Source organism: Rissa tridactyla, chromosome 8, assembly GCF_028500815.1.
Source record: "Rissa tridactyla isolate bRisTri1 chromosome 8, bRisTri1.patW.cur.20221130, whole genome shotgun sequence".
Lineage (NCBI taxonomy): Eukaryota > Metazoa > Chordata > Aves > Charadriiformes > Laridae > Rissa > Rissa tridactyla.
This window is the reverse complement of record NC_071473.1, coordinates 4,945,022-4,956,967: the sequence shown is the minus strand read 5'-3', so window position 1 is coordinate 4,956,967 and position 11,946 is coordinate 4,945,022. Positions and strand designations below refer to the sequence as shown.

At 57.9% G+C, this 11,946-nt stretch overlaps 1 protein-coding gene across 1 annotated transcript in view; it reads left to right on the top strand.

Annotated features, from left to right (window-relative positions):
- The first annotated feature begins 4,114 nt into the window (after positions 1 to 4,114).
- The window catches only part of MAP2K3 (mitogen-activated protein kinase kinase 3), a 33,592-nt gene continuing 25,760 nt past the window's right edge, over positions 4,115 to 11,946 (top strand). The window contains exon 1 of the mRNA XM_054212330.1: positions 4,115 to 4,212. Within this exon, the coding sequence (XP_054068305.1) occupies positions 4,197 to 4,212 (16 nt within the window). The 5' untranslated portion in view covers positions 4,115 to 4,196. The remainder of the gene's footprint in view (positions 4,213 to 11,946) is intronic.

Genomic DNA, 11,946 nt, shown 5'->3' with positions numbered 1-11,946 from the left:
CACTGGTGTACTGGTCCTGCACTGGTGTACTGGTTCTGCACTGGTGTACTGGTCCTGCACTGGTCCTATGCTGGTACTCTGTACTGGCTTACTGGTGCTGCTCCACTGTGCCATGTGCTCTGCAGTAGGTACTGTACTGCGTACCCTGCCCGTCTACTGGGTTCTCTGCCCTGGTGTACTGGGCCTGTACTGGTACTGTACTGGGTGCTCTGTACTGGCTTACTGGTACTGCGCTGGGGTCAAGTGCTGGGGCGCTGGTACTGCCCCGCTGTGCCATCTGCTCTGCACTAGTTACCGTACTGGGTACCCTGCCCATCTACCAGGTTCTCTGCCCCACTGTACTGGTTCTGTACTGGTTCTGCACTGGGTACTCTGTAGTGGCTTACTGGTGCTGTGCTGGGGCCCAGTACTGGCTTACTGGTACTGCGCTGCTGCGCCATGTGCTCTGCAGTAGTTACTGTACTGGATTCCCTGCCCATCTACCGGGTTCTCTGCCCCGCTGTACTGGTGCTGGGCTGTTGCTGGACTGGTGTACTGGTACTGAACCACCACGGATGCCTGGGGGGGGGCCCACAGATGCCATAATCAGTGTTTGTGGGACGGTGGCACCCTCAAAACCAGAAGCAACCTGAGCTTCCATGCGCCACACTGTGTACGTCAGGGTCTGCTCAATAACCGTGGTGCGCTGAACCGGTACCAGTGTTTGACTGGTGCTGTGCTGGTGCCCTGCACTGGCACTGCGGGGTGCGGTGGAATCATAGAATCATAGAATTGTTAGGAAGCCCCAGGTCATGGTCATGATGCTCTGCTCCCCCAGCAGTGAGCCCTTTCCCAGGACAGGGGGGTCCGGCAGTGCTTCACGGCGGGGCGATGCCCCATCCCTGTCACCCTGCTCGTCCCAGAGGTTCCAAAAGCAAAGGGAACCTTGTGCATCAGCTGTCACAGGACACCACAGATACCTGGGGGGGGACACAGATGCCATAGTCAGTGTTTGTGGGACAGTGGCACCCTCAAAACCAGGAGCAACCTGAGCTTCCATGCGCCACACTGTGTACGTCAGGGTCTGCTCAGTAACCGCGGTGTATCCACCGCCTACAAAACGTGGGGAGGAAACTGGGGAGGTTTGATTCTGTGCCTGTGAAGCTGTAGCAGCAACAACACCTTGATATATTTGAACCGAAAGCTCTCGGAGGCAGGAGCTGAGCCTGTGCGAGGCGTCTGCACGCCGGCTGTGCAGCGGGGCAGGCCGGTGGCTGCCTGTGCCCGGGGAAAAGCAGCAACACCTAGAATTAATCTGGAACTTGTAATAGTTCACCGGCAGCTACTCTGCACCTAAATATCGTCTGGTGCAGCTTGGCCTTTATTTACTCATCCCTTTGGCTCCTGCTCCCCGAGTTAGAGTCTATCAGCTGATTAATTCATCAGGCCACTCCATTTGTTTGTGCTGCTCCATCGGTCGGTGCCGGTGCTGTGCCCACCGGGGTCACACTCCTGCTCCCGTCGAGCACGAGCCCCTGCAGCCCGCAGAAATCGGGGTCTGCTAGCAGAGAGGGCTTCGTTACCCTCCTCCTCCATGAAAGGCTAGAAAACGTGGGTGGTGAGATGCTGTCCTTCTCCCCATCCCCTCCCCGGCAGCCTTCGCTCCGCCTGTGCTCCCATGCCCTGTGGCGGCACGGGAAGACAAAGGCAGCAAACCACTGGGAGCAGGGGAAGGCAGGGGAAGGCACACACGCTGGGCCAAGTCTGGCTGCCATTTTGCAGGGAGGAAAACGAGTGGCACAAGCCCAAGGGCAAAGGGGGAGCCTGGGGCAGGCGGAGAGAGGGGCCCGATCCCGCAGCCGGCTTGGAGCTGTGAGGGAGCGCCGATGCTCTTCAGCGCGCAGGGATGCTCAGGGGAAAGTCAGTGGCTTGGCTGGGAAGTGTTGGGAGAGAGGGGAAAGGAGAAGCAGGTTTTGCACAAAGGTGAGGGGCTTTTTTGGTGATCCTCCCCCCTCTGATGGCTGTGCCAGGGACACAGGGGACACCCCATCCTGCCATGGGTGGATTTCCAAACCAGGTCTGGTGCATCCCTCTCCCAGTGAGGTCTGGGATGCACCTCCCTCCCTCTCCCTCCATCGGGCTTTCCTGCCAGAGCCTGCAAAGCTGCAGGTTTACCTACAGCACACTGGAAACGCCAAGCGGCATGCCAGGGGTGCCAAAAGTCCAGCACCTTTGATAGAGTTTCTGGGAGCACTTGGACTCTGCTGGGACGCTTCACTCTGCCTTTGTCTGCAATGATTCCCTCTGCCTCGGCAGTTATGGCTGCCTCTGATTTTTTGGATACACTTCTCCAGCAAAGAGCCTGGCAGGTCCGAGGACAGAGGGAGGAGGTGCAGGCGAAGGAGCCATGCCGGCAGGCACTGAGAGGCTGCACAAGAAAAGGAGAGATGCTCCCAAGAGGTTGCCATGCCCTGCCACCAAAGAGAAGGTGACCTCTGGTCCCTTCCTCGCTGCCGGCGGTGGTCTGTGGACTCCCTGCTCAGCCCCACGCCTTCCCACCCTGTCAGATTTTGATGCGGAGCGTACCAAAATTTCCATTCCTGCTTCTGCAGTGCTCCTGTTCTGGAAGGCCTCGGAGCAGGCGACAAACCCCCTACTTGTGAAGCACCCGGCGATTCAAGATGGGTGAATAAAAGCCGGGCGGCTGTTTCATCCACCCCTGTAATTGCAGCTGGGGCCGGCGGCGATCTCCAGCCGTGCCTGGGGACGCAGGAGGAGGAATGGCGTAGCATGCGATGTGTTTGGGGACAGCAGGGTCGTGCCCTGCGTTTGCAACGACACCCCGGGTGCCACCAGCGCCCAGGGCGGGTGTCGAAGCCGGTCCCACTGGTCCTTACAGGTCTGCATCCAGCCGCGTGTTTGCAAAGGTGCTAAGGATGCTTTGCCCTGCGGTGGCACCCCCCAAATCCCGCACCCCCACACCGGCCCAGCCCAAACCCCTTCGGATCAGTCAGGCTGGAGTTCAAACCCCGTCATTGAGTCAGAGAACATCAGAAAGGTCCCCTTTGCTCCCACCTCCCGCTCGCCCAGCCCAGGCTGTGACATCTGCAGCTCTTGCGTCAGAGCTAATAGCCCTGTGGTTGAACCCCAGTGGGTTTTTTTTTTGAGAAAGACTCCTGGCCTGTGTTGAAAGACTTGAAAGGTGGTGAATGTACTACGTCCCTCGGGAAGGTAATTGCTCTCCTTATTAAAAACCTGTAATTTATTTCCCACCTGAACTTTTCTAGCTTCAGTTTGCAGCTGCCAGATCTTCTGCTGGGACTCCAGGTCCATTTGCGGCACCAGTCCTGTGCCCAGTCCACCCAGCTCCTTCCCTCCTGCAGGGATTCCCTTGAGCTGCCTGCTTTGGAGGCAGGTTTTCCAGCCCTTGAACTGATCCGAAATGCTCCCAGTAACGCCAAGCTGAGAACGGGCTGTGAGAGGCCAGCTGTGATTTCATCAGGGCTGTCAGCAGTTGCCACCCCTCCAACCCTTCCTTTGTATCTGTATGGATCAGGCTCGGAATTTCAGCCGGGAAATGGCACTCATAATCTCCTTTTTGCTTGTTCAGCTCCATCACTCACGTCCCGTTCTGCAGCCCAGCTCAGGCCTTCGGGGGAGCATCCTCGCCCCAGGACGCGCCATGGCACATTGCTGGGCTAGGAGGGATTGATTCCTCAGTGACTCGGAGGGGAATAAATCTCCATCCATTTTTCAGCCAGACCCACCGGTGGGACCCACGGTGTGCAGGAGCAGGGACCTGCGGAAGATGTGATGAGCTTGGCTGGTCTCAGCTGCACAGCACCAGCCTCCCAGCCCAGCACCACCCTTGCCCCCGTGCCAGGGGCAGGAAAGGGTTCCCAGACGCCACCTCTGCCCCACGGGTGCCGCGGCGGTGTCACGCCGGTGGCGGGGACAGGGGGGACACCCCGGTTGCGTGGCAGCGCCGCTCCCCCGCCCGCCCGCCTCACTTCACCCCCACAGGCGTGCCGGAGAACCGCGAAGCTCTTCCCTGAGAGGCGGTAACCACGCCTCCTCCCACGACGCTGACCAATCCTAGAGCGCGGAGGGGCGGGGGGGCGGAGCCTACCGGCCCTCGCACCGCCTCGCTGCACTTCCCCGGCGGCCGCCGCGCTGGGCCGGACTCCGCCGGGCGCCGGGGGCCCGTCGCCGCCGCCATGTCCCTGCCAAGAGGTAGGACCGGGTCCGGGGGTGTTCCGGGGGGCTCTGGGCTGGGTGTTCCGGGGGGTGAAGCGGAGCCGCGGGCCGGGCTGAGCCGCCCCGTCGGGTCTGGCGTAACCCGCGGGGACGGGGCTGTTGCCCAAACGGGCGTGGGCTCCGCGGGGCTGCCTGTGCGTGGGCCCCGAGGGCCTCGCCTGCAGCCCGGCAGCGCCGGCCGGGGACGGGCTCCCGCCTTCCTCCCCCCCGAGCTGCAGAGCCCGGGGCGGGTGTGGTGCGTGGGGGGGATGGGGCCGCTCGACCGAAATACGCGAGTTTTATGGCAGACTCTTTCCCCCCCTCGAAGCGCTGAGGATGAGGGGAGCCTTCGTCCGGGCCTGGCGAGGCGGGAGGTCCGGGGCGAGGATCCTGCTCCTCACGGCACGGTGGTGCCATTGGGTGGCTGGGTCGGAGCTGTCACCCACCGCTGCCATCCTCAGAGCCACCACCTGCTGCCATCGCCCAGCCCGGGAGCACCGTGGCGGCGATTCCCATTGTCCGCGGCTACCAAACGTGACCCTGTGTCACCCGTGTTATTTATAGAGCGTCGCCCTTGACTGAGGTGGCCCGGTGGCTTGTCCCAAGGCGAGCGCAGGTTGGCAGGTGTCGGGCTGAGGTGACACCGCCGGCGTGCCGGGGTCGAGGACGGGGAAATGGCTTCGCCTGTGTCTCGGTGCCGCGGGGAGCTGGTTGCATCAGCGCCCTGAGTGCAGGCCGGACGGAGGAGGGAGCACACGGGGTACGGTTGCTGCTTCTCTTATCACCGGAATAAAATTTGAGGGTTTTTTTCCTTGTTCGGGAGTGATGCACTGGAAACTTGAAGTCAGGAACCATGTGAGCCGATGAACGCACCTTGGCGTGACTTTTTTTCTGCCTTCCCCCCCCCCTTTTTTTTTTAAATGATCCATGTCTTAACCGGAGGGAATGTGGACCTGAGTTTCCTGTTTGCTGTGTAAGCAGGGTGTGAATCAGCAGCGATTTACGGTGCTGCTGAGTGGAGCTGCTGACTCACAGGTAGCAGCACATGCCTCCCGCCGCCGGCCCGCGCTGGAAGGGATCCACTGGGCTTCTTAAAAAGGCTCTCGCTGGGACGCCCAAGCCCAGACCTCTCGCTCGGCTCGCCGGTGCTGTGGGTGGCGCGTGGATGTGTGGATGGAGGGAAAAGGTGAGCCTGGCCACGGGAACGCTTGTGTCCTGCGGGAGACGAGGCCCGAGCTGGGCCCGGGAGGATTTCGGGGGCAGCAGTGTGGCTGACAGCAAAAGGCAATGCCAGCGGGAGCAGCTGTGAGCGCGGCGTTTTCCTTGGAGGAACTTTGGAAGCCTTCTGTGTCTGCAGGTTTCTGGTTGCACGGGGCTGTTGGTTGTGACGAACCGGTTCATTCATACAATTACTCCTCATATCCTTTGCTGGAGGTGTCGCACGTGTGCTGAGTGCGCCTGGTTTCTGCTGGCACTGGCAGCTCCAGGTCCCCATCTGACCCGAGCTCCTTTGCTTCTGTCGAGGCAGCGTTCAGCATGGGGATCGATCCTGAGCGTGTGTAATGCATCTGGCTCTTCAAAACCCTCTCCTCTCGTCCTGCTAGTCCTCTGCTGTGCTGCTACTCAGTTTTGCATCTGCCTCGGCAGCGCCAGCCCTCCGAGTGGGTTTGCCCACTGCCGCGCAGGGATACTTGCAGGTCCAAGTGCCTGCACCCGCTGCTGGGACTGTGGAGGCTGCTGGCAGCACTTACGGCAGCTCCTTCTGCCTCTCCTTTTGGACAGCCTGAATTTAAGCTAAATTTTCCTTGGGGAAATACAGCGAGCAGTCTTGAGTTTGTTTTTGCTGGTTGCTTTCCCTTCCCGGGCTTGAGTTGATCAGGGTTGTAAATGGAGGCTGCTGCATTGAAGCTCTCAGGTTGGCTGTTTCCATGATGGATACGTACCAAAACTTACCTGCCGTCATTTTGGCTTAGTCATGGGGTTGTCTCCTGCCTCGGGAGTTTTTGGGGATGCACGTGGCTGGCCGTGACGTGAGTGATAGGAATGGTGCTGGGCGGGAGCTTTGCCTCCCTCTGTGCTAAACATAGCTTGAGATAAACACCTTCTGGGGATTATGCGAAGCTTAGGAAGGATTTCGGCTTTCTTCCTCTTCCCATTGCTCCTATCTGCTTGATACAAATTATCCCGCAGGATCAGGTGCGTGGGGAAAAGTCGCTGGGTTTCCGTATTATCTTGCACTGTCAAGTGTGATGTTTGCTAAAATATGCAACAGCTCCCTATTGTCTTGGATCACCAAAGCTCCTTCGAGCTGTGTTTTGTGGAATGGGTGGCACTGGGGGATGGAATTGTGTGCGAAGCGCCGGAGCCACCCCTGCGTCCTCCTTGCAGAGCTTTGCAAGGGACACAGCCTCCGGCCGCAGATTGCAATATGTGGCTGGTCCTGGGCGTGATTTTTCCAACAAATTCTGTACTTCTTTCGGTGAAATGGCTGCTCTGAAGGGAGGGGTGTTGTATCCGAGAGGGGATGAAGCCTTGGGGAGTTTGCAGCCTTTGGGGGTGTGCAGGAACGTGGCAGAGGGTGCAGGGTCTGTGTTAGAGTCTGTGCCTACAAATCCAGGCTGCTGCCTCTCCCCTGGGGCTCCAGGCATATTCTCTGCCTGTCTGTGAAGACCCGTGCGCCCATCACCATGGCACTAGGCTGTGACTCAGGTGGTCCCCGATGCCTGGGAAGCCCTGCCTGGAGGGACAGGCAGGAGCGTTCCGGTGGGGAGGCACATGTCTCCCAAAAATGGGGAGTTTGCTGGAGAAAGCAGCTCTGCAGCTGTGGGGAGGGAGAAGATGCATGGATGGGGTCTGGAGGGAGAAGACCTGCTTGGCCTTCCCAGGGCTCACCCAGCTCCGATGCCCGAGTAGTTTAAAAGCGTAGTTCGTCTCTTTAGGGGAGAGATCTTCCTCCAGGAAGATGGGTGCTCACGGGGAGAGGGGGCAGGATCCAGGCGGTGTTTCTGGGGAAGCAGCTCTCCTTTGACACCAAGGCTTGGAAAAGTCAGCGGTGAGAAATGCCAGACCCTGGGAATGAACTGGTGCTTGTTCTGGTGGCACGTCTATTCTAGGTAGGTAAATAAGAGTGGGGACGTGTCCCTCCCGTGCCCTCTGTGGGAGCACACCACCGTTATGCGGTTCAGTCGGCTGTGAATCCCGTACTGTCTCGTGTGCCATTCACACTTTTCCTGACACCACCCCAAAAAAAGGCAGTTCTGCTGAAAATACATGTGGGGCCGTGACCTGCAGAAGCCGGGCTTTGGCTTTGGGCTTCTGTCACCTCCGGGCAGAGCAGCCACCAGCCTGGTGTCCCCTGGGTGTGCAGGGGGGTGGCAGGGCTGGGAGCTCTCGTCCCACAGAGACAGGTTTTTATTTTAATTCTAGTTGAAGCATCACGGAGCTTGCATATGATTAATTACAACAATCATATAGAGAGCGCAGAGCTTTGCTCCTGCCCTCCTCCTTGTGCCGCTTTCTGCTAGCGTAACAGTGGGCGCCTGCAAAATATCACGTTGGACGCGATAAAAATTTAGCTGTGCTTCAGCAGCCTGTTTCCCTCCCCGGAGGGATGCTCCCCTGCTTTTTTCCAGTGGATAATGCTTCTCCCCAAAGGCTGTTGCTTTTATTTTCCAGCTCTGGGCTGCAGTCCAGGGCTGAGCCGGAGCTTGCTTTGTCCCTGTAGTTTGCAAAGGTGGTCGTCACTGGAGGAAACTTCTGTGTGCTTTGTAGAGCTTCTCTTTGGGTGCCTGGGAGTGGGTGCAGGTTTCTGGTCCCGGTGATTTTGTGACCCGAGAAGCCATGGCTGTGGATGTGGAGGGGGCTCTGTGGGTTTTTGGACGGAAGATGGTTTTCACTGGTGTTAATAAGGCGCTGCCTGGGCAGGCTGTTCGCTGGGGAAGGAGTTGGGAGAGGAACTTGAATTGGCTGGGAGGGTAATTTTACTCTACCAACAAAAAGTTTGGGGTTTTACTGGCATGACTCAGGACTGGTTGTGGGTACATATGGAGTTAGATCTACCTGCTGCCTCTTTGCTGACAAGACTCTGTAGCGCAGGTCAAGTGTTAGCCAGGGATTTTGAGTGGGGAAGAGGGCAGAGAGGACTTTTTTATGGTGGAAACTGGAAGTTTCTGTTCTTTTTTTCAACTTGGGAGACACCCCATCTTCCCACAGCCCCTTATCTGCGTGGGGACGATGCTGCACTGATACCGTGGCAGCATTGTGAGTCTGAATGTGTAATTGCTCCAAGGGATACCATAATCGCTGGGCTTGGCTGCAGCTATCTCGGATGTCACGGTAGCGTCTCGTGGCCCAGCTGGCCTCGGTTTGCCCTGGGTCCGAGTCTCTGCTCCCTTTTCTGGAGCACCTTTCCCTTGCAGCTGCTTCTCTGTCTGGCAAAAGGCTGGAGCAGAGTCGCTGCCCGTGGGGGATGGAGGAGGTTGCAGTGTGGCTAAGGGGAAGGGCAGGATTTGGGGGTCCCGAGGCCCCAGCAGGGAGGGGAGGGAGGGAATCGCTGCCTAACGCTGGGAGAAGTTCTGGACCTGCAGTGGGATGAAGGTGGTGTGGAGGTGGGAGCAAGGCAGACCCTCTCCAGCATCCTTTCCCCCGGTAATCCTGTGCCGTCGTCCACATGGTTTAATTAATCTATGGGCTTAATACCACAGGCATTGTGCACTGTCTGCTCCATCGACCTGTTGCAAGAGAAGATGGGCAGCGCTTTGGAAGAGCACGTCTCTTTCAAGCCCTGGAGGCTAGTTGGATTTTCTGTGTGGCATGATTACCCTTGTGTGCTGCTGGGATCTGATGTAGGGGGAAACGCTTGAATCATGGGCTTTAAGGTCAGGAGGGACGATGGCGAGCATCGTGCTCAGCTGGAGGTCGGGATGTTGCTTCCAGGAATTACTGCAGCTTTTGGGTGAATTAAGTCAGATTGTGTAAAAAGACACCCGATCTTGTTTTTAAAGACATCCAGTGCTGGAGTTCGGTTTCTCCGAAATGTGAGTGTTGTGACCTTGGTGCGCTGGGGTGTGGTACAGCGGGACGTCTCTGCCTTGTCCCTGGCTCCCTCCTGACCCTGGGAGCAATGGCTTTATGGCCCTGCTCGCCGGGAAGCCAGGGAAGGGGACGTGTGACTGTGGTGGCCTGGCTGTTACCTCCTCCTCTGGGAGCCGGCAGGGTGCACCAGGGGCTGGGGAGGGTCCGGCACCCACCGGGCTGCCGCAGCCTCCATCCTCCTGCCTGCACTGTGCTCTGGGAGGTCGCTGCTCAACTGTGTCTATCCTGTGCTCTAAGCCTTCATTTCATCATTTCAAGTGAAATGGTTGGGGTTTTTTTGAAGAAGAAGGAAAAAAAAAAAAAAAAAAAGATAAATTTCCGTTAAAAACATAACTTGAATGGAAGAGGAGGCAGGATGAGGAGGAGACAAAACTTACCAGAAGTTGTTTGTAGAGCATCCACCCTTCCTCCCCCCACACCACCACCAGAGAAAAAAAAAATCTAGTTTTGGAAAGGAAGAAACCTCCAGAGGGCTCGATACAAGTTATTTCCCATCAGAGGCTGCTAACCTTAGCTGTGGTTTGGCACTGGCATCAGCCTAACTGCGGGTATCCGATGAACCTCTCTGAGGATGACGATGCTTGCTCCCCGTGCCCGTTGGTGCCTGGACCTTCTCCTCCCCGAGTGCCCCGTGTCGCGGGGTGTTTGCACCCTGCTGCCTCGTCTCCTGCCTAGGTGGTGCCCGTCGTATCTTAAAAGCAGCTTTTAATGATTGTATTTCGTTCCCATAAAGGTCTTGGAGATTTCCAGTGAGGAATGCGTAAAACCCTGCAGGCGGGATGGTGTCCTGCTGACATCTCTTCGGAGGTGCCGAGAGCAACGTCCTCCTTTACCGTCCGCCGATGACAGGTGGCACGGGCGCTGCAGTGACCCACGGTGCAGGGCAGAGGGACGGGACGGGAAGAAGCCCGTCTGCAGGGCTTGGCAGGTGACAGTCATGTGTCTGACAGATCATAAACACGCAGGGCTGGTTACGTGGACGGGCCGGGGGTGGTTTAGGGGAGGATGACGGGGTTATCTAGGGAGTGTCAGCTTGTCTGGGCTTGCAGGCCAGTTAGATACTGCTTTGTGGTGCGGGTATATAAATTCCCTCCTAGCCCAAATCTTGCAGGAACGGCTGACGAAGCAGCCTGCCTGCGCTGCGGGAGTTGGCTATGATGGGTCGGGTGCCGTGCAGCCCTGGCCATCTTTACTGGTGTTGATGGCAGCCCTTTGAGACGGCAGCAACCCCTCCTGGCTTGCCGGAGGGCGCTTGCCATCCATCTCAAAGCAGCCGGAGCAGATGTCCTCTCCTGCCGCACGCATCTCTCCCTGCGGGAGACTTTCCTATTAAAGGTAGTGAAGGGCAAGCACACCGCGTGGTGGAGGTGTTTTTTGCTGTCGGCTGGAGTTTACTTGGTGTCGGAGTGGGACAGCTGAGGATTGAGAGGGCGAGGAGGGAGCAGCAGAACGTGTGCCCCGCGGTGTGTGTGGGGGGCTGTTGTCCTGAAGGACATCTCTGCAGCTCGTCACTAAAAATGACGTGTCTCTTTTTCCGAGAGCCAGATGTGCTCACCATCGAGGCTTTTTAAGAAAGCTGCTCTACATAGTTAAAAATCCCCTGCTGCTGCGGGCAGCTTGGGTTCTCTCCTGACGTGCTGCCAAGTTGCACCTCAGCCAAAGATGAAGTGATCTTGTGCTCATACGTTGCTTTGGCTGTTCTTTGTCATCTTCCAAGCACCTTTAAAAGGTGCTTGGGGGGGGGGTAGGTGGCAGGCACAGCCCCACGTGCCGGTTTGTAAAACCCCGTGCTCGCACCCAGAAAATCCCTGCCGGGGCAAGGCAGAGCAAGGCATTTTTGTGCGTGTGTGCACGTGAGCTCAGCTGGCTTTCGAGGTTTCCCTGGTCTCCCCGCAACTAAGATCATCCACCCTGTGCCAAATCGGCACCCGGCTTGCCTGCGGTGCTCCCTGCCAGCCACTGTCCCCGTCAGTGAGAGCTCGGTGGTCAAAGGACCCAAATGATGTTAACAGTGCAGAAAGGAGGATGCGGGTGCCGGGGGGGTGGGATGCAGGTGACGATGCTTCCAGGGGACCAGCACGGACCTGTACCAGCTTCTGTCCTGCTCTCTGGATTTCTCTCTTTGGCGTCACCCATTTTCCTTGAGGCTGGAAGCAACCACACGCTGCCTTAAGGCTGCCAAAAACCAGAGGTGGTGGTGGGTGTTTTAGATCTGCTGCTTCTATAGCCCCCTGTGTTCGCTCTTTGCGGAAAGAAGCCCGTTTCCTGCAGGTTTTTGGTTGATCCCTACGATCGCTTGGCTGTGAGCATTGCTTGCCGTGGGCACCGGGTGGCACCGGGCAGGGCTGGGGGTGTCCCCGGAGCCCAGGATACCTGCGGGGCTGTGCCGTGGCCAGGCTGCCTCTTGTGCTCTGCAGACGCTGCTCTCTTGCCCAAGAGAAGCTTTTTGCAGGTATTAATTACGCCTGCCCCTGCGTGGTTTGTTGAAGGACACCTGGTTGACGAGGGCAAAGCAGAGGCTGGAGGAGGTGCCTCTAGAAATCACCAGGCAGAAATTGTGGGTGAATTTTAATTGAAACTCTTATCCGCCTTGAGTGTGCTTTGCTAAAGGTGTTAGAAAACGACTCAGCTTTTCCT